Genomic DNA, 23,879 nt, shown 5'->3' on the forward strand with positions numbered 1-23,879 from the left:
TTTATATCCCCGCCCTCTGTCGTAACAACGCGTTGTCTTTTTATCCTCCCGCTCAGCTCTCATATTTTCCATAACCACGAACCAAACTATTCATACGCCCAACACGCCACACGTGATGATCAAGCGTGCACGAGATATCTACGACACTCCTGTGTCCATAACCCCGCCCTCGAACCGCAAGCGCGCTCGTATCGACCCTGGCACAAGCAGTCCTACGCGTCCTCGCATTTCTGCGCTTTCTCCTTATGTCGGCTCTCACTTTCCGAGCACACCTTACGCCTATTCGATTCCATCCGACTCACCGTCCAATCCGTTTGGCCTCAAACGCACCTTGGCGGCGCTCACGCTGCCACGGGCAACCGGCTTCGGGAAGCACCTCCCGCTCCGCTTCCAGCTGGCTCACGAGGACAAGAAGGGCAAAGGGAAGGCGCAGACGAAGGAGCCGTCGGCGGATCTCGATGGTGTGTACCGCATCGTGCAGGTGCCGACGAACTACACGTTCCGCCACCTGCATAAACTCATTCTCTTCCTACTTGCGTGTGACGCGCACTGGGAGAAGCCGCCTGGTACCACGATGCCCACACGCCACAGACGCAGCGAGCGACTGCGTAGCGCACCGTCAACGTACATGCGCGCAATGCTTGTGGGTGCGCCGGGCCCAGGATTGATACCCAGGAGGCAGGACAAGGGCAAAGCAAGGATGGATAATCCACCCAAACCAGCAGTGGCCACGAAGGTCCCGGAGGACTGGGCTGGTCACGTCTTCGAGGTGCGTCATGACATCGCGCTATACAGAAGCGGATACAAGCCGGGCGTCGTGAAACCATATGTCGGGGCTACACGCGTCCGCCTGTCGAGCGTACGCGATCGAAAGCTGTTCCCCGATCTGTTCCCGGACGACCGCCAGCCGGTGGCGGATGAGGATATCTTTGGCAGCCCCAGCTCAAGTCGCCTACGAATGGCAGAGGCAGACACGCAGGTTCCCGGCTTCGACGACGATGGCGACGAGATCGAGTGGAGGTGGGAGGCAGAAGATGACTACACGGTTCGACAGGTGTGGCCAGATGGGCCTGACCTCTCGCGTGGCATCATATATGTATGTCTTCAAATGCGACCGACTTGCTGCATTGTGCTGACACACCTGATCCAGCACCACCTCCCCGGCATCTCGATCCATATTACCATAAACACCGCGCGCGTGCCGCCGCGTAAGGGTGTGGGCAATCAGCCCTTCGTCTTTCGCTGGCGGGGGAGTGCGCGAGGCGCTATTCGCATCGCGCATACCGTGCCCAAGAATTCGCGGATACTGTCCCATGACCGGGGCGACGGCGATGACGTACTAGAATCAGAGATCTTTGAGGATGAGGTTGAGAGTGACACGAAGCGTCTACGGAAGTGGAACGAACGTAATGCCTTCGCGCGGTTCCTGGCGCGTGAGGGCGAGCGCGAAAGTGCATTGCTACGACCTCTACGAGGGAATTCACCTGCGAGACCACGTACGTCGAATCCATTCGACAGCTCGCCTATCCGACCCGAAGCTGTGGCTGGAAGACGAGAATTATCACCTTTACCCCCGTCCTCCCCGCCGTCTTCAAGCCCCGCGACGCTGCCCCAGCTGTCTAGCGCCTCGCGCTCCGCATATAGCTCCGCATCGCCGTACTCGGCGCGACGCGGCTTTGCCGTCTCACTATCAGCACATGCGTTCTCCGCGTTGCCTGTGATCACACCCGGACCAGCACATCCCGCGCTTGCACGTCGCGTCGCGCGTGCCTCGCGTCGCCTGGAGCGTCTGACGCAAAGCGGGCTCGCAGACATGAGCGGTAGCGAGGAAGAGGTGGACGAGCTCGATGGCGATGTCTTGTTCGCCGAAGATGCGAGCGAGGTGCCAGAACTGGAGCCGGGGCAGGCTGGAGATGTTGCCCTGGCAGAAGAAGATACACGTGAAGGAGATGTGCACAACCCGCAGATGGGCACGCAGTGGGTTGGGCAGGGACGCGAGGAAGATTGGGACCCATTCGGAGAAGATGAGGTTTGAGGTGCGTACAGCTGAAGCCATTGTTTCTGATGACAAGTTTGACGTCTAAATATTTTTCGCATTAGCGTACAGTCGCAACGATGTTCTAATACATCACAAAAGCTTTTGTGTGCACACGAGGACAGACCCTTGCTCATCACGGAACTACTGGCCTCTGTTTAGAGGGTACATTGGTTTTGTTCCCCCTCAGCGGGTAGTATTATGCTTTGCGAGCCCCGCATCGTACCTCAGCCCCCCTTGTAGCTGTGGGCCCAGTGGGTCCCTTTAGATCGAGATGTGCGTGACCACGCTAGCGCAAGTCACGGCTAAAGCGCGACGCCTTGGAGGCTCCTTAATCATGGCTGCTTGTGGCCTGCCTGTGGTCTTTTCTGGTCATTCAGTATACCATTACTGGCTAGGTTTTGAATCCTGAGATTGTGTCTATTGTTACAGTTTCGGCTGTATCAGGCCTAATCAACGCCGTAGAGATCTGTAACATACAACTTGCATATTCTCCGTGGGTTTTGATATTTGACAGAATGTTCGGATTTTTGATTACGTCCAGTCGCAAGTTTTCCTGTGGGACCTCAATTCGCCCTTCACAGGTTCAAGACATTTCACCCCGGCACGATTAGCAGACATGTCAAAATCAGGTATACAAGGCAGCTTGAAGATCGGCGCCGGTGGTATCTCCTTCGAGCAAATTTACCTCGTTGGTGTGAAGCGGGTATTGCACGCAAGCATTCAACCCGTTCTTTACTACTACGTCAGCGTCTAGGCCATTTTGTGTTCAAGTAACGATCGTGTCGTGTAACCCATGCAACAGTTGTCATTGAATCGTTGCGGCCTTTGTGATAGTAGCACGGTATATATACATCCCATGTTGGCGAGCGCCCCTGTCATGATTCATTAGATGAAATACAACACAATTGACGGCGCGAGCGTCCGAGCTTGCGGAACTTGCGAGCACGCCGCCTGTTTGGGTGATTTACATCCACACAGCGACGCCCTTACTCATTGCCCGCAACCCTTACTTCTGAAACTAACCTTATAAAGGTGCGGGTGGCTGTCGTCGTCTGTGTGAGAATGATTAATGGTAGATTCTGAAATATGATAACAAGGGTTTCCCTCCATCCGGCATGATCGGCCCCATCATGCGCGACACAAATTTCGATGTCAATGCCTATACGGACTATTATGATGTCATTAACCTTACCGGTGCCATGCATACAGTTATACCGAGCGATGATCCCATCCAGCGCGTTTCCTTCTTCCTTTCCCTCTCCCCCCTCTTGAGGGTTTTCCCAGAGTCAGATCTCTGTCAACAACTCGAAGTCACTGTATTCGCTGTGACTTCAATTTTAGATGTGTCATTGTTCACATGAATATATGCGAGTGAAATGATAGTCAGAAGAACTTGAACATGACCCGTAAATGCTAGCGAATGTTCAAACGATTCATGCGTGCTGACTTCGTTTCAGTGAGGCTTGTAACGACTCGGAGTCAGACTTTTAGACACACTCAGTGCGTAGGCAGTGACTGCTTATGAGCTGAACCCGCTTGTAGACCGCGCAGGTTTGGGTATTACATCCACGATACCGACGTTGCTCCCAAGTACGCCGTTATTTTCCCCTCGCTCACGTAAAAGTCGCTTGTTGCTGCAACTTAAATCGCCGTTGTTATCCGAGACGATCACGTGGTCGAGCAGTCGATCGCGATTCGCTGATCGGGGCGTCTATTGTGTTGTGTACGTATCTCCGCGACGCCAGGGTCGCGGAGAGTTCCTAAAATGACTTGTCTTTGTTCTCCTGGCGCTGTCCGTTGCTGCGTCCTGCTTGCAGTACAATTGTCCTGCACAGCTCTGCTTGGGTTCTCGCCAGGCTGACCACCGCTTGTCGCCGCCTTTGTTTCTCTGCTATCCCAGGTTGCCCTCGCAAACACCAGTTTGGTTAACGCGGCAACACCACCACAAGCCTACATAACGCTTGGGTCCTGGGCAGACGCGGATTCTCACCTCCTACGCTCCGCACACCAAGATGAAGCTACAGACATTCGCCTGCACTCTCGCGGGTCTCGCCTCCTTGCCAAGTGCGATGGCATGGGGCGCTGCTGGCCATGAGATAGTCGCTACAATTGCTCAAATTCACCTCGATCCCTCCGTGCTGCCGGTCCTCTGCGACATACTCTATCCTCCCTCTTCCTCCTCTCACAAGGCCTCGACATCTAGTGCTTACCCGCCCTGCCACCTCGCCCCTATCGCCGCCTGGGCCGACCGCGTGCGCGGCAGTCCTGCATACCGCTGGACTGCTCCCCTGCACTACGTCGGTGCGGTCGACGATGCTCCTGCAGACTCCTGCGCTTTCCCCGGTCCTAACGGCTGGGCCGGGCGGCACAACATCAATGTGCTCGCGGCAGTGAGCAACAAGACAGGCCAGGTGGCCGCGTTCCTCTCTGGCGAGGCGGGCCTGCACGAGGGCGAGGAGGCGCTGAAATATCTCGTGCACTTCATGGGGGACATGCATATGCCGCTTCATCTCACAGGGAAGGAGCGCGGCGGCAATGGTGCGAAGGTGACATATGATGGCCGCGTCTCGAGTGAGTGATCGCACTCCACTTCTCCACTATACGTTCCGACATTAACGATCTGCGTGATCGTAGACCTGCACAGCGTGTGGGACAATCTGCTCATCGCACAGGCGCTGCGCACGGTGCCCCCGAACTATACCTGGCCGCTGCCCGACATGCGCGGCGTCGAGGCGCACCTGCGCGGTGCGATCTACGATCCGTACATCCGCAGGATCATCTACGAAGGCTTCGGCACCGACGCCGTGGCCGGGCGCTTCACGGACGTCGAGGAATGGCTCGACTGCCCCGCCGACGACAGCGACGCGGGCGGGAAATGGCTGCCCGACGCAGCATCAGCATTCACCGCCCAGCACCCCACGCTGTCTCTGAAGAGGAACGCGGGCATCCGCAAGCGCCACCGCGCGTCCCGCCCCAAGTTCGCGCCCGCCAAGCGTGACTTGTGGGGGTGGGCCTGGGGGGCGCTCGCGCGCGTGTGGCGCGGCGGGCATGATGAGGAGCGGTGGGACACCGACGCGCTCTGTCCGTACGCGTGGGCGCGCGAGATCCACCAGCTGAACTGCGCGCTGCCCGTGTGGCCCGCGGGGCTCTCCCTCTCTGCCGCCGCGGGAGACGGAGACGGCGTGGCCCCGCACGGGTGCGCGCACGGCGAGAATGCGGATGGCGGCGGGGAAGGGCTTGCGGGCCACCCGCGGCCGCACCCGGACCTGCTCGAGCTGGACACGCCGGCGTACGCGGGGAAGATCCGCGCGGAGTGGGTCGTCGAGCGGCTGCTGGCGATGGCGGGCGTGCGCCTGGCCGCGGTGCTGAACACGCTCGTGCTGGGGGGCGAGGCGGGGTTGGCGCCGCCGGGGGGTGTGGAGCTGGCTTAGAGCGCTGCTATTCCAGGTGTGTTCGAACAGTGTATTGTATTGTATCGTATCGTAGCGCGATGGGCAGTGGGGCGGGGTGCGCGTGTGACCGGCTGTTGTGGCGTTCTGTCTTGGCGTATCACTTGGGCTGTGTGGCGTGAAGTAAGGGGCGTTGCACGCCGACTGCGCGAATTTTCAGTGCCGTCGACAGATCTGGTCAGAGCCAGCTCGATGGGCGCAGGTCATGCCTGAGTCCTTCTCGTGTACATTACTGTTTTTCTAAATCCAGCTTGATATCCGCCGGAGGGCGACGACTTGTGCCGGATAATACATGGTCGTACGTATCATATCGTGGGCTTTAGACTATCATGGGTTATTGGGTTGCGTGGAGTGAGGGTGGTTGCTTGAAGGTGTGAGACTTCTCACCCGAACCAGAGGTATGCTGCACCAATCTCCATATTATCCATATTAGAGACGTGCGGGTACCGAGGTAAGAGTACAACTTAGCTTCCGACCGTCCTTGCGCGCCCGTCCTAATAAGGCCGGGCGCTCAATCGCGCGGTAACTGAATCGTAGGTATCCCATATACTAGACATGGATCGACTGTCTCCCATTTCCGTGTATGGTTAGCAATGCAGACTATATGTATCCATTATTTTATACGGTAGTCTATATTTGTCCATCAAGTAACGTGCTATTACGTTACGGCACGTGACTGTCGCTCATTAATCGATGTCTCTGTCCGCAACCTCATCTTCCATGGCCCCCGCCGTCGTCGACTTCAATATTCAATACCAGTGTGTAGATCTACCCTCATCCTCAGCCTTGAAGTCGCATCAGTTTGCCTCGCTATCAGCCAGGATGCCCCCTTGGCATGATGATGTAGCCATTGGCTTGGCATTGGCTACAGCACCATGCCGATGGGGCCGCAGACCTCCCGGCAGAGCGTCCGCATCTGGAGCTTCCGACACCGTGGTCTGATTAACTGGGGAGTCGAGGATGCGATTGCGATTGTGCCATTGCTCTTCCAGGTCACTTTCATCTTGTTCTTTGCCGGGCTTGCGACCCCTCTAATCGATTAGCTTATTCATCGCGGTTACCACGACTGTAATCGCCGTTGTGGTGCCCCTTCCATCCATTCCGGTACTGTATTGATCATACCATCATTGGCACCCGACTGCCCTGGCAAATCTGCCCAGGTACTTACAGTAGCTTTTCCGCCTCTGGCGCTTACTTCTCTTGTGATTCGAGAATTCCAAGCTGAGATTTATACCCCAGCAGGAAGGGCAAACACATAATTCGCGCTATCTGGAATAAGTAGAGTCTTGCACCTGCCTCCACTGCATTGCCGACTCTTCGATCCGATCGACGTAGACGCCGTGGTCAAGAAGATCGCAGACAGCAACAACTGATACTGGTTTCTTGAGCTTCTCAGGGCCCACAATAGTGTTTTGAGAACGAATGCCCGACCTCGGATATTGCGCAAGCAAATGTCCTGTCCATTATCGACACCACGATGACATCAAGGCACGTGAGATACGTGGAGGGTACTACCTGTTAGCTTCCCTACCCTAATATCCTTATACTACGATTGTCGCGTGTAGGATCCCAATGTGTTCATCCACACCCTCAAGTGACGCCTGGGTTTGGGCGGCGTTGCGGCGCCGTTCATCTTAGTTCTAGGCCATCCATACAGTAAAATAGGTCAGAAACAAACACACTCAGATTTACCGTATGTTCTGGTGAGCGACCATGTCAGCTCGCGTTCTGAAGACTCTTCTATGCCAGTTTCGTTTCTATGCACGCCAGTATCGATGCATAGCTACCACCCGCGATCCGTACGTGCCCTGAGCTATACTGTTGTATACCGTGGCAACATAACCAAATTCGTGTCAGTCGCAATTAGTCTGAGAACAGCTAGAAGGGCAAGCCCAAAATCCAGATTTGGCTCGATGATTGTCTATTGGGTCTACTTCCTGCATATGCCAAGTGCGATGATCATCTACGCAATCCTCTTCGTAGTTGACGTACTACTGTGGACATAAGATAATAACAATCTAAGTATGCTACAATCTCACCATTTTAAGGCAGATTGAGAATACGTATGCGACGGCTGTATAGATGGGGTATAGAAGTCCATTTACGGTGGTGAAACCATGGAGTTATCGTCACTGTATAAATTATGGGTTGCTTGACATTGCTTTAGTCTGTCTCCATTGACCAGGAGTGCCGGGATGGAGACGGACAAGGTGAGAATGGTGCGGAACGGGATGGAGATCCGGATGGAGGGTGTAACGGGCACGTCGAGCGAAGCGCGTAGCGGAAAGGATCCGGACGTCGAACTGTCAAGGGCGAGCGAAGAGACAAGCGAGGATTCGCGAACAAAAGGGGCGCCGATACTGGCGTTGATTCGACGAGACTACACAGCGTACGCACAACAGGTTTATGGACGAGCCGGTAACTACATCGAGACCGTAGGGTACCTGTGCATATGGAGATAGTGATCTAAAACAGGGGGAGAGCGGGAGAGGGATATTACCGTAACAGGAACCAGCGCGGCGCGCGTGCACGCTCGCGATACAAACAGATCGCTATCTACGAATGGCCATTGGTAAGTAAAGATCCTCTTGTACGTACAATGGCCGTGTAGTGGTCTTAACCACTACAGAGGGGCGCTCTGGGAAGGGGTTTCTGACGGTCGAGGAGAAAAAGAGTTACTACTGGACGCCGCCTGGCTTTTATCCGATGGCGTAACCACCTCGGGGGCGATGATAGGCCTGTTGGCGGATTGTTGCTGTGCGGCAGATGTACTAGGTCTCGGGCCTTCGTATACCGCACCATCATCGTCATTTGTCGGTTTTTGTACCTCGAATCGCGCCAGTAACGCATTGCGCCTTGCGAGCACCTCGAGTGCTTGCTCTGCCAGTCCTATCATCTTTCGTAGCGCACCTAGTGTGAAACAGAGCGTTAAAGGTTCTGTATATCTGCGTTCCGTGATGAACTTACGTTCAACGCTCAATAAAAACAGAGTCTATCAGTACGAAAACATCATCGTTCAGTGGAGTCGCGTTGGTCACGAACACAACTGCGGTGCTCAAGGTCCCTCTTCGTGCACACAACCCTAACAACAGGCGCCGATTGAACTTCGCCACTGGCTGCAAAGATAAAGGTAGACTGGTGACTCACCGTCATTCGACAACTCGGAGGGGATCAAAGCGAGGCGCAATGTCTTACTCTCCGATAACTCTGTCTGCCCCGTCCTGTGTCGTCTGTTCGAGCCAGCAGTCTCGTCTAGAGCGCACCACAGTCACTCGCCATGACCACGCAGAGTCAGATTGCTCGTTGGCAGCCATTGACCGTGCCCTGTTTGACGAATCGAACAAGATCGTCACGTCTTGAGGCAACGGCTCTGCCATATCTCGCGTCGGGATCACCGGTACATCCAACTGTCCAAAGCGGACGAATAAAGCACTAGCGCTTGAGGAGAAGGTGTCAGCCGATGTGGCCCTGTATGCTTGACGCCGTCGAAGTATTGTGCACAAGCCAAATTGACATTAATCATCGCACAGGGAAGGGCAATGGTTCCCTCTCTTCCACAACCATCAATAGTCCGCGTCATACTCACAGATAATCCGATCCAGTCCAAGCGACGTCGACAAAAAGTGCCTCGTTACGCCTTGTGGCTAGTGCTACTGAAATAGAGACAAGAGTATTGCCTACAATTTAAAGCTCTAGGAGATCAATGCTACTTACATCTGCGACTTATGTACTTGTGTGCCATGTACTGACACGTCGCTAATAATACACATGTCGTATTGGAGGCTGATCCACTGTCACGCCACAGCGTAGGTGAATATCCTGTGTAAGGACTCCGGTGATGACAAGGGTTCAGGACTAGACTGTCAGTCTGCGGCGGCGCATATAGCATCCATGTTCGATTATCGAGTAGAACGTTCGTGCAAGCCAGACGGTCCAGACAGGTTCGAATAAATTCACGTCACCATGAAACGCACGACACGATGAAGCACGTAAAACCCTTGAACGTTGTTCGGACATATGATACATTGTTGGTGATCTGACAATTTGTCAATAGCAAAGACAAGGCACGCACTAATATACACAACGTCGCTCCCTCCCGGAACTGCAGACCCCTCGGCACGGTGTATGTTGGATGCTTAACCGATGGCCATGGTCGTATCCATGATCTCCGAGACCTCACTTCGAGCAGCATCCTGTGGACGCATAGAGAAGATGACGTCCTTCAGCACCTGAGCGATGAGGCCATGCTGCCCTTCCGACGCGATCTTGTCGCTACGACATCGGGCGGGATGAGTGACTTTCAGCGCCATTGAGAATATGTCATACCTATCCCGGACACTCTTCAGTAGCTGATTCTGATCCTCTTTCTTCTTTTCTTCCTTCTGTATATCAAAAACAGTGAGTATATCATCGCATGACAATTGACAACTGTGGCACACCCTAGCCTGCTTGTCGTCTTTGAGTGAAGGCGCTGGTGCCTTCGTGCTCGAGATGGCTGTTTGCGCCTTGGTCAACTTCTGTGCCAGATCAGCCAACTGGGATGCCGCATATGCTCGGTTCTGCAAAGGATGACTCAGCGCCTCCACAAAAAGGCAGCATACATTGACCTACGGAAATCAGTGCGCTCTGGCTGAGCGTGTTGACCCAGTACTTGTTCCACAGCAGCCCAAGTAGCTCCGAGTCCAAACTGCTCTTGAATACTTGTACCTCGAGCGGGTAGTATTGGTTTGCGTGCACACCAAAGTCCTCGATCTTGTTGAGGGGGATCGACTGGTACTCGGACGAGCCTGCGTCAGGCGGTGTGTATGACTCGGGGTAGGTACGGAACGCGCCGATGTCGACCTTCCCCGCGGAGATCGTACGGTTTGGGTCGATCACAACCGCGACAAACGGGTCCTGGAACTTCTGGTTCGTCATTTGCGTGTTCACGTCGATTCCGGACAGCCAGCAGCCATACCCCGGGTGCGAGTGATACCACCCGACCGCGTTCTCTTGCCGGGAGACCTGTGTGCGTATTTATATGTATGGGTTTGAGTGGCGCGGTATGAGAGAAGGAGGAGAGACGCACCCGCTCGCTGCCCTGAATGTACTGCACCATATACTCGTTCGCCTCATTAGCGGCATTTACGCGCGTCTCTGTTCCTTGCACGGGCAACGCGAACGAGTCAACAATCACAAGCGCTCGGTCCATGACTTTGCCTTGCATCAGCCCCATGATCTCGTGTGGTACACCTGAGCGTGCATGGATCACCTGCGCAGATATCAGGATAGAGGTTCGAGACAAAGATAGGATAGGCGTACCATCTTGATCAATGCAACGGCGGAAATCTTGCATACTTTGAAGTAGTGAGGGCTATAGCGACCTTGTTAGCATCACATCGTCCGCTGTACACCTGGCCTGCCCGTGTATGCAGCCATCGCCACCGGCATTTCACTCACTCACGCGCCCATGGCTGCTCGCGGTTGAGCGTGCGGTTCGCCTCGGGATCGAAGCGGTAGATCTCGTCCTGTGGCGAGACTTCAACCACGTCATTTGTGAGCGAGAATGTCTTGAATGCTGTGCTGGACGAGGACGCCATCGGAGACAACGCGCAAGTCTCAGGCAAGGAGACTGGCGCGAGAGCGAGGCGATGGTGAATGAGGCGTGGGAATATATGGAGATCGAGATACGCCCACCAATTCAACGGGCGCCTACTTTCGCAAAGAATTCCACCGCGACATGGTCCGCTGTGAATGCTTCCCTCACGTTCTTTCCTCGTTTGCGCCGACGTTCTAAAGCGGTATGGCACCAGAAGAAACACGCGATACATTGAGTACATAAACAGCGCATCATGTCTACAATGTCGATGCTATACAAATCAACCGCTGTCCCCGACCTCGCTCACTCAGTCACCCACGAACCTCGATTCTAACGTGCTACCGGGACCGACGGCACCGCTGCCCAACTCTCTTCCAACACAGATACGAATACAGCGGCAAAAGGATCGCTGGCGCGGCGGGCAGAATCTCACTGAGCGATGCCATCGCTTAGAGCGCTCGCTGCGCGGGAAAGAGGCCTACGGAGCCCACAGGAACACGCTAGTCGACCAGACGGAAGACGCTGAGCATGCGGATGCTTTGGCTGCCTCGTTGAATATCGGACCCCCGACTTTCCATGGTCTGGTCGTGCCCGAAAAGCCGAAGGAGCCCCAGTCAGACGGTGCGTGTTCCGCTATCCCTCCCTCCGCATTCAACCCTGACGTCATAAATGCTAGAATGCTGCATGTCTGGCTGTGCGGTCTGCGTGTACGATATATACGAGGCCGCGCGTGAGGACTACATGCGCGCCGTCGATACCCTTCGTGCTGCTCTGGACGAGCGTGGAATTCCAGAGCGCGAGTGGCCCGAAGGCATTCGTCGCAGAAAGGCGAAGAACGCGGCCGCCCAGGCAGAGCCAAAGCAAGAGTCCCCACGGGAGGCCATCACAAACGCATTTGAGGCGTTTGAGCGGGCGCTGCGGGAGAAGAAGGAAAGGGGAACTGCGGGCGCTGGTTAGTGCGTGGCATTTGTTTCTTCTCTCAACAGTGAGTGCCGTACTCATTCCTACCTATGCAGATGTAGATTATGACGACCCGGTCGGATGCCCCCCGCGCTCTGTTAGGAAGTGGGCTGCGCCCAGTATGGGCGTGATCTATGAGGGAATTAGATGGGTGCTCTTTAGCAATCGTTAAGTACCCGAATTTTCCAACGCATGGAGGTCACACCATCTGGTTCTATCACTCTGAAATTAAAACCAGGCCGCGAGTTATGGCTTCATGCAAATAAAGTGAGCTCTACCCCTCTGCCGACTCTGTAGTTGTGTCTGGCAAGGGTCATCACACAAGCGTTCAGCGGTTTGCGGGGAGATGCGACACGTACGAGGCCGCACTCGGACGTTCTACTCGGATACGAACGTCTGCTGAGTCTCGACATGGCTGGGCATTTTTCGGGCGTGATTGTCTCAATTTCCATGGGGTACCCACTCCTGCGTGTCCTTTCTGGTAAAAAGGGACTTATGCTGTGCTTGTCAATCTAAACGCTTGAGAATGCCCTCAAGCTTTCCTGACGTCAGTGATCACCTATACCCGCCCTACCACAACTCGTCAGACATCCTTTACTAGAGCCCACGCTCAATGTTCCGTAGTCGGGGCAAACCTACACAAAGACAGTGTGAGTACCGTATCTAAAAGGCGATCAAAGATCACATCATTCCCAGGCACCTTGCGAGGAAGCTCAAGGTAGGCGCTAGGTTTAGTCGCGTCGCAGAGCGTTCATAGGAATAAATGCAATATGATGAATATACTAGACTGATTATGAAGCTTTGTTAGTGCAGCTGTCCTGAATGACGGCATAAGGAAACTATCTATTTAAATCAATGAAGAAGTGGGCGATTTGCAACATTTCTCAAGGCCCAGCACCCAGTCCTGCGTGAATGGGAGGCGAAGCTGCCTTTCAAACCTTCAAGCATATACATGGCCTTTGTGTTGAGGCGGCTGATAAGCAAATGGGATGAATTCACGACTCACGCAATGTCGTCCTCGCTGGACTCAGTTGATTGATGGCCCGGGAAGAGGCCCAGCGTGCCCCCGCAGCATCTCCGAGTCGGTACGTTTCGTTTCAAGTATGATCTCCGCCGATGTATCACGCCTAGAACCTCAGAAGCCAGCTCGTTCAAGACCGATGATCACAGTAGAGCGTGGCGATGCGAGAACATTTAGCTCCACCTTGTTCTGGCGCGAGGATGCGAAAGGGCTCGATATACACGCACACGGGGGACATTCCTGCTCATCGAATCCCTCAATATTCGCGATATCCTCTGTGTCAGCGCTCCGTCTCAAGCATGAGACGACATTATTTGGGTTCCGAATACAAGGTGATATTTATATAACATACACCTTGGCGGAGGCTACAATGAAGTCGTCTAACGTGTACAGAAAGTCACTACCTTTCCGGATCGCCTCCGATATGAGCAGTAAGAGCCTGGCTGCCACATTCAATCAAAGACGGCTCCACCGTTCGGTGATATGGATTGGCCTGATGGCAATTTAAAACCACATGGTCATACAGTCTGATGAAAGCAAGGCGACGTACCGGTAATAAAATATGACTCCGGTCTGATAAGGAAGGAGACCACAGCAGCAACCACCTCGGGGTCGGCCAACGGCAGATCCGCTGGCATACCGCATGCCTGATGTGACCTCAGGAAAAAACAACGCAAGTCGTCATTGGTAAGCACGCACCTCTAGTCCATCACCCAAGGCTTGTGCTAACAAAAAGCAAGTGAAATTTGGTATGGCTTGCCATCGCGCACACTCATAGGTACGTACCCATCGAAGACTTGATAATTCCCGGTGCATACGTGTTCACTGTGATGTTGTGCTTCGCCAGTTCGTCAGCTGTAGATCCTAGTCAGACAGCTGCAAATCGATATGACGCATGTCGACAAACCTGTGCTTTGAGTGAGACCTCTGATGGCGAATTTAGATGCACAATACGCAGATATTCCTGCCCAGCCTGTACAAAGCATAAGTGAATATCCACGGTGGTGTGCTCCAATTTCTTACCCTTTTTACCAGCGACGGACGATGCACCTGCATAGCTGATATGTGAAATAGCCAGGAGAGCGAACTGAAATTTCCCTACCGATAATTCTGCCACCTCGTCCCTGCTTCACCATCTGTTTCGCAGCGTATTTGTAACACAACATGGTGCCGCGGACATTAACCGCCATCACCCGGTCCCAATCCGCCGCTGACACTGGGTGAAGTGAGCAGTGGCAATCTCGTTATCAAAAGGTGCTACAAACCCTCCATGATGGGCTGAACGACAAGCACGCCCGCATTGGCAACCATCTAGAACAATAATATTCAGTATGGCCATTCCAAGCAACGTATCACGCAAGCGTGGACCCACCACATCGAGACTTCCGAGTTGCTCGACAACCTGAGAAACCATGTCTTCGACCTGCGTTTCTTGCGTTACATCCGCCAAAACGGCGATCGCTCGTCGACCCTTGGCTCGGATTTGAGACACGACTTCCTCTAGCTGTTCGCTCTTGGACGCTGTGTCGTTTACGGCAACGTCGAGGCCATCGTCAGCCAAGCGGAGGGCGATGTTGAGGCCGATACCCTGTGCTGCGCCTGTAACGACGGCTACTCTGGATGCAATTGCCATGATGAGTGTGGTAATACGAAGGGGGGGAGATCGGACTGGAGCACTGAAATACGACCGCAAGAGTGGTTTATATAGCTGGAGGAACTATTAGCTGATGGTCCTCGGCGGCGGGCGATCTTCTACTCGATTTGCGGTGATCCTGTCCAGCTTCGAGATCAGAGGACGCTTACCGCTAATTTCAGAATGATGCGGAAAACGCATTTGTTTCGCAGAGCCCGGAAACACCGAGCCAGAGGAGGAAGCCAGGACCATACATGTGACCGTTGCAACATATTTAGGTCTTTGGTGCCTGTGTGTTGCCCGTGTCCAGTGCTACTGGACCACTGGTCTTCTTGTGGTAGACCATGGTGACAGAGAGAATAATATGCTTAATATCCCCTGGAGCTGAGGGAGCAGGTGAATCCTCTGGAGACTTATGAGGATAGCATGTACGAAGTTTGAACCGCGTGTAGTACTTATTGAGCACCGCATGCTAACGCGGCAAGAGCAGATCTATCGGACACTTCCGAGGCACATTCCAATGAGGACATATTGGAACTCCGTTGATAGCCGTTGCGTCACATTGCGGTCAGTCTGGATCATTGCATGGGGGACTGTAGTTGCAATGGTTTGCTTCCGGTCTCTGATTGACCATCTTGCTGTGATAAGTATAATATTCAGAGGCTAATCGTGCTGGGGCATTGGGTGACATGGCAATGCGTTACAAGGTCACGGTCTTTTTTCCGACGATATACTGACGTCCACGCGACTGCACTTGCTTCTGGTTTCCTCCTCCCTGATCCTCTAGCTCGGTGTTTCCGGACTTTACGGATCAAACACGTTTTCCGTTGTCCTGTACCCATCAGTGTTGTGCGAGTCGTCGAATGATCGTGCGACTGTCGTTTAGTCGCATGATGTCGGTCGAAACGACTACAAACGACGATGACTGTTCCCACGGCGGCGACTATTCCCACGACCATTCAGTCACACCTGACATTAGAGGTGATGCGGGAATGGAGGGAGATTTGGCCACAAAATAATGTACACAACAGGATGTGATGTTAGCAAGATATGTAAATGAAAATACATGTATATCCTATTGGCAGAGACTCAGCACTCAGTCAATACTATCTTCTGCATTGAAGATGAGAAGTCGAGAAGCTCATACAACTCAACTTCATCCTGCAAATATGTCCAACCCTCTTTTCCATCCTTGCGGTGAAGTCGAATAGATCTCTCAATGACAGAGAGAGGCAGCCAAGTAAAGTCATTGGGCCCCCTCATCCCTTGATCCGATGCCTCTTTGGGACTCTTCGGGCGCCTGCATACCAGAATTGCGCACGTGAATATCGGGCCGTGTCTGCGCAAGCCGTGGGAAAAGTCGCCGCGACTTTTCGACTGTCGTACAGTCGTCGATTAATCGCCCCAGTCGTGGGAACGACTGGGACGACTGGCAGATGACTGGCCCAACACTGGTACCCATACCCACCGCATCCGAATCCCACCACCTCGCAAGCCATGCTCGAGGAAGTGCTTTGAAAGGCATATCTGAACTTGATAAAGATGCGAAAGGTTGCATGAAAGATGGCTATGCTCAAGGCAGGCTGCAAGGTCATGAGAAAATTAAGTATTATGTGGAGAGCATCATGTTGAAAGCTATAGCTTCTCCTTTCGGTGAATCGGTATTCTATCCCGTTGCTGTTGTGCATATGCTCTCTCCAGTGATGTGCGAGTCATTGACTTGCCATAGTCATTGACTATTGATGGGAAATGACTTGAATGACCGTGACTCTACCCACGGTGCGATGACTTTACCCACGGTCTCGTGTCCTTGCCAATTTGAGCGACAGACAGTGGCTGTAGTACTTGTACGTCGGGTGGCAGAGAGACCTGTAAACTCAGCTGGTGTCCCTGCGCTGATAAGAGTGGCCTTTTCTTGTGTCAGCATATTAGTGACCAATACGTTAGATAGTCTTTGAAGTAGCTGTTACGGCCGCCCTCCAGTGTGTACATGTGAAGTTATAGCCATTTCCACCAGGTGTCGGGTTGTCATTGATGACAGCACTATATGAGCACTATATTATTTCTGCATGATCATAACACATATACATGCCTGATGATGTCCAAACATGCATCAGAGGGCCTACTATGGCTGTTTTTGACAAAAGTAAGCGCTGGCCTAGCACTTCAGTCAAGCCCGGTGCACTGGGCAGACGACGATCTTCCAATACCGCAAAAGGAGGTTCGACCTCGAACACCACTATGCCCGAGGACCCCGGGCTTACCTCGGAGTCATGATTGTCCCAGGGTCATTGACGGTCAATGGCAAGTCAACGGTCATTGACTATGACTATTGACCACGGGCATTGACCGCACACCACTGGCTCTCTCAGGTTGATTTCTCCGGACAGAAGATTCCGCAGCCAAAAACCAATGCATCCGACAATCTCGCCAACATTCCCTTTTCCGTTGATGAGTGACAAATATCATCATGAACATGTGAGGCGCACGTGCGGGTCGGTTAGTCCCTTACTGGTAAGCGGAATGGACCTAAGCAGGGGACTACATCGATTCCGGACCTCTTAGAATTTATCCTACACAGCTTTCTGCTTTCTGTCGCTTCGTTTTGGCGGACATCACTGGACGCGCACCATGCATCAAATCTATCAAGCTATCACGTCTTACATTCCTGCGCCCCCGGGATATTAATAGTGGTGGAAGACGACTCCGACGGCAATCGGATATTGCGGTCGATCCATTGCTTAAATGCTATGAAGTATGAGCACGACTATTCGTCTGCTCCGCTTTTTTCCAATGTTCTACGACACGCTGTGGGGATCAAAAACCTGGACCTATTCGACATGGATAACATCCTGGGAGCCCACCCGTGCTTGGCGGATGCCTTAGGACGATCGTCTTGGCCAAATACCCCGGAATTCTTGCGACACAGATGCTGTCCAGGGTGACTTCATCGCTCAAGGAACTTACTTGTCGGTGGAGGTGGGAGCTTCCTGATTCCGATCGCGATATGCCGTTCACCACCCTCTCGTCAGAGCGGCTCACCTGCAGACTCCATACATTGCACGTCCTTGACGACCATGCCAAATGATCGACCTATCTGCTGAAGAATATTTGTCTTCCTTCAATGCACAGGTGACCCTACCCTTCTATGTCACCGATCTCAGCATCATCGCTCATGCGTTTCATAATGCTCGCTCGGTCCAGCTATTTACGACGGCTTTTGTGGCCACACGACCGCTCACGAGGAGCCCTCGACTTGACCATGTCGCCGTTAAATTCGCACGATGCCCACGAGAAGTACGTTTCCTACTCTCACCGCCGATATGTTGATTGGAGGTCCTGAAGACGCAGAACATCTTCCTCATATCACTTCCATTTCTGCATTATCCAGAGTAAACGACGCCGACGGTGTCTCTAATTGATATAGCTGACTATATGGCTGAGCAAGCATATGCCCTCATCGCCAATCTCCAAGCCTCGATATTAACGGTGAGGTCCCTGAACTACGCAGCTCTTTTTCGCCGGACGGATTGGTGAGTCCTCACAAGCGTGATCACCATGAAGCATACACGGAATGCTCATCACTGATGACGCGCTAGCCTGATCGACTGTACAACATATATCACATCCTCTTCATTGCACTCTCAGTTATATTGACCTGTGACCAAAATTTCATAGACAATTCTAGACGACGTGAGATCGTGCAAGAGGCTTCCATGAATGTTTCTACGCTACGGTACATGTAACTTGGAATCCTAATTGTCGACGTAAGTCATCCTCTCCACCACAGCCTTCGACCCGTCTGGTACGAGATCTCTCGCTCGTGCAGTCCGAGGGGCGTGTGGTCAAACAGAAAATGCTGGAGCTAGGGCGTGAGGAGACATAAGTCTCGGTATGCACGTTGAACATCGGACACTGTTTTAGTGAGGCATCAGTTCAAGGTATAATCGAGTGCACCAAATGATATCGTGAGATGCCTAAAATCTAAATTTTATTTCCATTAACGTTCAATCAAGTCTTGTGTACTTATGTACCTGAAATTGTGATGTAATAATCTTCCTTGGTTTGTGCCAAGTTGTGCCGAGATGTTCAAGTGCTCAAGCGCGCTGTGACACACAGGGTACTATAGATCTGTGACAGATATCAAACGATCGTGACGATGTGACTTCTGCCCGCCGTGACCACGACTCGCCAACGCCTCTCTTTTTACCACCACGACCACCACGACCACCATTACCGCCATCTAGGTTCGTTGCCCTCGACATCCTCGATGTAGGGTGTTGACTCAGAGAGTACATCTTCGCTGTATGGGCCGTTTCACGGACCAAACGCTGCTCCACAAAACGCCTTCATATCTGATGCATTATCCCATATCTACACCTCCGTGTTCTTCTCAATTGGTCACGCTGCACGTCGAGGGCACCCTTAAACCACTTTCTTGCGCGCTGTAATCCACGGACCTTGCGGCATTCCCCTCATATCGGGTGGAGCTTAGCTTGGGGCGCAGGTATATAGCGACCGCAGCCCTGCGAGTGCGGCGGCTGTCTTGCATGCTATCTCTGAACGCTGTTCTGTTCTCTGCTCCCTAGTCTGATACCGCTTCTGCCGCCTGCTACTACTCACTGTGCTCGATCCTCGAGCATTTGGTCTCTGGTCAAATTAGGTTGTGCTGTGGACGGGCCTTCATCTAGGCTGGTATCCTTGGCCGCAACGCGTGTACTATGTCCTGCGAATAGGCATCAAGTGTGTTGAGGACGTACAGCGATGCAAACGGGCCGGCATTGCCGTGTAAACTCTCACCATTCGATGTTATCACAGGACGCGGTGCTCCCGAAGTCGCCCTCGATCGTGAACATGTCTTTCAGTGACTTCGTGCGCACAAGGCTTGCGCACATCCTGGTGCAGTTCGAAATGCATGAAATACGGAAGGCTCGGTAGGTCTCTCTCTGTGCGTTTGAGGGCATGTTCTCATTTGTAACTTTTACAACTACAGGTGCAGTTCTACGTGCGAGAAGACTTAGCAACGGTGTGAGCGTGGTGCTCTTTGAACACGCGGACATAGCTTGATATACAGGTCATTTCTGAATTTGTTTGCGCTATTTGTTAATCGCGATTAAGACACTGCGAAGGCCCTCTGACCATTCGCATTATGAGATTGAATAATTGCAGATGCCGCTCCCAGGCTGATTAGTCTCATGACAGAGTATATGCGTGTGATACTTCGCTGTTGCGAGTATAATCAACTCACGGTGAGGTGTCTAACTCAGTTTAACTATGAATAGCGGGTACAGATCGTCCTATCGACGCGAACGAACCGATCTCTGTTTTCGTCCCGTAATACTTTGGGCCACAGGAAGTCTGCTGCGCGGCCGTTTTAGGCAAGGCATGCACTATTATGGGGTATCAGTTACGTCTTAAGGCAACCTTACGTCCGCCCTGGCCTCCGGAACAAGGTAAGTGTCTTGTTTCCTCCCACCCTTCGGATGCTATACTCAAGATGCTGTCTCGCTTCCAGGCTACCGGGCATGCAACATACATATGGTCTAATCCTACGCCGTTGTATGATCCATGTACCGTAGCGAGTACACGTACACGACATGGTTGCTTATGCGGATGCCATAAAATGTCTGATTCTGGAACTGCCAACACTCAGTGATTGCGGAAGCATTTGCATTGAGATGTTGTCAAAAGCCTCGTGACAATTGTTATTCTTGCCTGGTGAGTTGTTGTTGGCCGTGTCCACGCTCAACATGCACCCTAGTGATGATCGGTCGGAATCAATGAAAGCTTGTCAAGCGTGCACGGTCTCCTTGGCACGCTTCAACGCCTTCTTCGCTCAATGAACATCGTCCCATAAGTCAACGACGCCTGACCTTATCGGATGGATGGGCTGTCGAGGACCTCGACCGGCCTGCCACGTATGATCAGAGAAGCTACCATCACCACGAACTTGCGGGCGGTGAATCTGCCATTGGCCGTGTGTACCTTCGCGAACACCACACAGCCTTGCATGCTTGCTGCGCCTACCAGTACGTGTTCGTTTTGCGATCCTGCAACTTTGTGCAGCATCCCGTGCTTTGTGGCGCGGGCGGTACAACTGAATGCTTCACCAACATCAGCTGTCCCAGGCGCTTACCTTCAAGCGCGACGCTACACGTATGCGGGCGCAATACACGCCGGGCAAAGTCGGATCCAAGGACGCGAAACAGCCCCCGGCGCCGTCATGCGTGATGTCAAGCGTGATGGGTTCGGTGTTCGAGGCAGTAGTCCCGTGGACGCCCCTGTTGGGTTCCAAGTGAGTTCCAGTCTTTTCTGCAACGGGAGTGACGGTTATTTGGGCGCCTCGGCGATTGCCGGAGGGGCAGAGTACGCCCTGGGCTGCGCCTGCGATGGGCTGGCCGTGCGGGGCTTGCCTCTTCTGGCACACCCGTCCAGTTTTCAGCAAGAACTGCGTGTCCACATTCGGGTGCATCGATATGCGCACGCGCCCCGCCCTCCTGCTCCAGTCCTACAAAGCCGCTCCAGACGTTTCCCCATGGGCCCCCGTATCTGTTCCCCTTCATTTTGTCCTCCACCCCTTGCCGCGACGCTAGCTCGTCCAATCTCGCGCGTGTATACGCTCTGAAACTCTGTCGTCAACACGATGATAGCGAAATTTAGCACAACGGCGGAGCCTGTGGTCTCGCACAGAGAACTCCAGACGACGTTCAACGGCATCGTACACCCCCTCTCCACGTCAGAGGCGCCCGTTCACCAGTACCGCGGTCTCAAGTATGCCAGCATACATGCCCGCTTCCGCCAGTCCCAGTTGTTCACTTCGTACCCTCCAGTAGTAGACGCCAGACACTATGGGTGAGTGCAGTATCAGAGGCAATCGTAGACCGAACTGACAGACGAATGTAGCCCAATATGCCCTCAACATAATCACTCGGGCATGGAAGCAGAGTTGTTCGGGGTATCCGAAGATGTAATCCCCCAGCAGACATTCAAGCAGAACGAATTTGAGTGTCTGAACCTCAACATCACTTGTCCTGGCGATGCAACCCCGGACTCGCGCTTGCCAGTTATGCTATGGATTCATGGGTAGGCAACATGCGATCTCCCTTACCACTGCATCTTGTGTTGACAGGCGAGACAGGGGCGGTCACCGTGGTTCAGGTTCGAGCTGGATCTACGACGGTGGTGCCCTTGTCCAAAAGAGCATGACGGCTGGTAAGCCCGTCATCATGGTCACATTCAAGTAAGTGGTCGTCAAGTCTCCACTGTTGTGGTCCCTTCCTGACGCTTGTCTCCATTGGCATCTACAGCTATCGCCTCGGCTTGCTCGGCTTTGCAGCCAGTAACGCATTGCGCGACGATAACAAGGCTGCAGGTGACGAGGGAGTCGGCAACTACGGTGCGTCATTAACTGCTGCCGCGGGTACCGTGGACACTTTCTCACGTAGTTTCACAGGTCTTCGTGATCAGCGCAGAGCTCTTGAATGGGTGCATCGATTCATTTCCGACTTCGGGGGTGACCCGTGGAACATTACGCTTTTCGGCGCGTCCTCGGGTGCTGCTGACATCCTGTGCCATCTGCACTCTGCTGCAAACGAGAAGCAGCCCTTATTCCAGCGGACGATCATCCAGAGCGCCATCATGGACTTGGAGATCCCCAGCGTGAGTTCGGCGGGCTGGCAGCTGTCAAGAATCATGTGCGCGCTGCACGTACACTCCATTGATGAGTTGCGTGCAGTCGAGCCTGAGAAACTCGTCACTCTCGGCCAACACATGAGAGCCACGAACGACGGCGTGTTCTTCCGCAAGCACTTCACGGGCTCGATCGTCGCAGATGAGCCGCCGGAACATCACGCACATCATCACGCACATCATCACCGATATGAAAATCATCTCGACGATTACTCGGGATCCTCCTCGACCGATACGGCCGTGCGGCATTCTCACTGGACACAGAACCGTAGTCATCTCCGACCTTCCTCCCGTTCCCGCTCCCGTACACGTCATCCTCATGAGCACGTCCACGCGAGCCACGGCCCGCGCCAGCCAATGATGATCGGTGACTGCAGCGACGAGGCGCTGCTGTGGTCACTACCGGCTTCGATGTGGAGTGCGACGGGTGTCGAGCGGCGTGTGCGTGCTGTGTGCCAGTCGCTCACGAAAGCGAACGCGCTACTCCGCGCGTACGACATCCATCCACACATCCCTGCTGATGAACTGCATTCGCGCTTACTCGAACTCATCAACGACACGCGGTTCGCCTGGCCGGCAGAGCGCATCACAGCTGCGGCGCGGCACGAGCGTGGTGGGCACGGTGTGTGGCGGTATGTCTTCGACCAGGAGGGTCCCGGGCGCGGTGTCCCGCATCATGCCGTCGACCTCGTCTACCTCTTCGACAACGTCCCCCAGCCGTCGTCGTCGTCGCCTGGGTCGTCTCATTCGCAGCTACCCGCGGACTACATGCCCGAGTCGTTCGACCTCGCGGACTCGGACGACGAAGGCGTGTTCATGGGCGAGGCCGACATGGACGCGGCAGAGTCGTCGTCGACGCTGTCGACGGACAGTGGCTTCGTGGACGACTGGGGTCTGCCGGTGGTCGACGAATACACGTACGCGCGCGTGCGGGACGCGGTGCAAGCGCGGTGGATCGCGTTTGCGCACGGCGAGGCGCCCTGGGCTGAGGACAAGGTGTATGTGTTCGGGCCGGAAGGCGAAGTGGGCGAGCGGTCGATGGCCATCTTCGAGGGCCGGCGGCGGACGCAGGCGTGGCGAGAGGCCCTGGAGCCGCTCGGGATGCATCTGGCTCAAAAGGTCGGCGCGGAGCTCTGCAATGGGCCGAGTCTGTCTTCGAAAACGCGTATCTAAGCCCCGCGCCGATGTTGCTGCTCACATGCGAGTTGGTTGGTGAAATGCATTGCATTCTTCTTTTCTATTCACTATACTGGGTTACTGGGGTTTCATTGGGTCAAAATCATGGCGGCAATTTTCGTGCGCATCCTATTGCAGATTATTATTATGCACCTCTTCATCCACTATATACGTGTTCGTACCCCATGTACAACGACGCGTTGTGTGTCGTTTTATATCGTAGACAAGCTAATTCAGCAGTGCATTTGTAAGCTGAGTACTGGATGATATCCACATCAGAAGACCCGCTTCCGCGTCCGTAGTACTTGCGAGCAGGTATTAGGGACAAGCCAAAC

The 23,879-nt window shown here is 53.7% G+C and overlaps 8 protein-coding genes across 8 annotated transcripts; 5 read left to right on the top strand and 3 right to left on the bottom strand.

Annotated features, from left to right (window-relative positions):
• Window positions 1-115: 115 nt before the first annotated feature.
• On the top strand, window positions 116-2,035 carry POSPLADRAFT_1033165 (hypothetical protein; the record flags this gene model as incomplete). Its single annotated transcript, XM_024476915.1, has 2 exons — window positions 116-1,096; window positions 1,151-2,035. The coding sequence occupies 2 exons, from the start codon at window positions 116-118 to the stop codon at window positions 2,033-2,035; spliced, it is 1,866 nt and encodes a 621-aa protein (XP_024340335.1).
• A 2,015-nt stretch (window positions 2,036-4,050) lies between these two features.
• POSPLADRAFT_1139862 (hypothetical protein) lies at window positions 4,051-5,864 on the top strand (the record flags this gene model as incomplete). Its single annotated transcript, XM_024485091.1, has 3 exons — window positions 4,051-4,609; window positions 4,673-5,220; window positions 5,811-5,864. 3 exons carry the CDS (start codon window positions 4,051-4,053, stop codon window positions 5,862-5,864), a joined length of 1,161 nt encoding a protein of 386 aa, XP_024340336.1.
• Window positions 5,865-7,718: 1,854 nt separating this feature from the next.
• Window positions 7,719-7,949, top strand: POSPLADRAFT_1139554 (hypothetical protein; the record flags this gene model as incomplete). Its single annotated transcript, XM_024485057.1, has 1 exon — window positions 7,719-7,949. One exon carries the CDS (start codon window positions 7,719-7,721, stop codon window positions 7,947-7,949), a length of 231 nt encoding a protein of 76 aa, XP_024340337.1.
• Window positions 7,950-9,517: 1,568 nt separating this feature from the next.
• On the bottom strand, window positions 9,518-11,085 carry POSPLADRAFT_1180476 (hypothetical protein). The gene is made up of 6 exons (XM_024488761.1): window positions 10,927-11,085; window positions 10,789-10,840; window positions 10,556-10,738; window positions 10,099-10,491; window positions 9,814-10,046; window positions 9,518-9,759 (listed from the first exon to the last, which is right to left on the bottom strand). The coding sequence occupies exons 1-6, from the start codon at window positions 11,064-11,066 to the stop codon at window positions 9,624-9,626; spliced, it is 1,137 nt and encodes a 378-aa protein (XP_024340338.1). The 5' UTR covers window positions 11,067-11,085; the 3' UTR covers window positions 9,518-9,623.
• Window positions 11,086-11,202: 117 nt separating this feature from the next.
• POSPLADRAFT_1180477 (hypothetical protein) lies at window positions 11,203-12,541 on the top strand (the record flags this gene model as incomplete). The annotated part of the gene is made up of 5 exons (XM_024488762.1): window positions 11,203-11,686; window positions 11,742-12,017; window positions 12,082-12,144; window positions 12,264-12,292; window positions 12,323-12,541. The coding sequence occupies exons 1-5, from the start codon at window positions 11,221-11,223 to the stop codon at window positions 12,539-12,541; spliced, it is 1,053 nt and encodes a 350-aa protein (XP_024340339.1). The 5' UTR covers window positions 11,203-11,220.
• Window positions 12,542-13,498: 957 nt separating this feature from the next.
• On the bottom strand, window positions 13,499-14,679 carry POSPLADRAFT_1138933 (hypothetical protein; the record flags this gene model as incomplete). Its single annotated transcript, XM_024484967.1, has 7 exons — window positions 13,499-13,539; window positions 13,597-13,677; window positions 13,833-13,901; window positions 13,954-14,019; window positions 14,149-14,262; window positions 14,312-14,357; window positions 14,422-14,679. The coding sequence occupies 7 exons, from the start codon at window positions 14,677-14,679 to the stop codon at window positions 13,499-13,501; spliced, it is 675 nt and encodes a 224-aa protein (XP_024340340.1).
• Window positions 14,680-18,768: 4,089 nt separating this feature from the next.
• POSPLADRAFT_1045861 (hypothetical protein) lies at window positions 18,769-19,535 on the bottom strand (the record flags this gene model as incomplete). Its single annotated transcript, XM_024478880.1, has 5 exons — window positions 18,769-18,802; window positions 18,838-19,026; window positions 19,140-19,205; window positions 19,303-19,398; window positions 19,480-19,535. The coding sequence occupies 5 exons, from the start codon at window positions 19,533-19,535 to the stop codon at window positions 18,769-18,771; spliced, it is 441 nt and encodes a 146-aa protein (XP_024340341.1).
• A 1,787-nt stretch (window positions 19,536-21,322) lies between these two features.
• Window positions 21,323-23,672, top strand: POSPLADRAFT_1180481 (hypothetical protein; the record flags this gene model as incomplete). Its single annotated transcript, XM_024488763.1, has 5 exons — window positions 21,323-21,531; window positions 21,583-21,762; window positions 21,818-21,919; window positions 21,987-22,075; window positions 22,133-23,672. 5 exons carry the CDS (start codon window positions 21,323-21,325, stop codon window positions 23,539-23,541), a joined length of 1,989 nt encoding a protein of 662 aa, XP_024340342.1. The 3' UTR covers window positions 23,542-23,672.
• Window positions 23,673-23,879: the final 207 nt, after the last annotated feature.

The sequence above is a fragment of the Postia placenta genome (assembly GCF_002117355.1).
Source record: "Postia placenta MAD-698-R-SB12 unplaced genomic scaffold POSPLAscaffold_5, whole genome shotgun sequence".
NCBI classification, from domain to species: domain Eukaryota; kingdom Fungi; phylum Basidiomycota; class Agaricomycetes; order Polyporales; family Adustoporiaceae; genus Rhodonia; species Rhodonia placenta.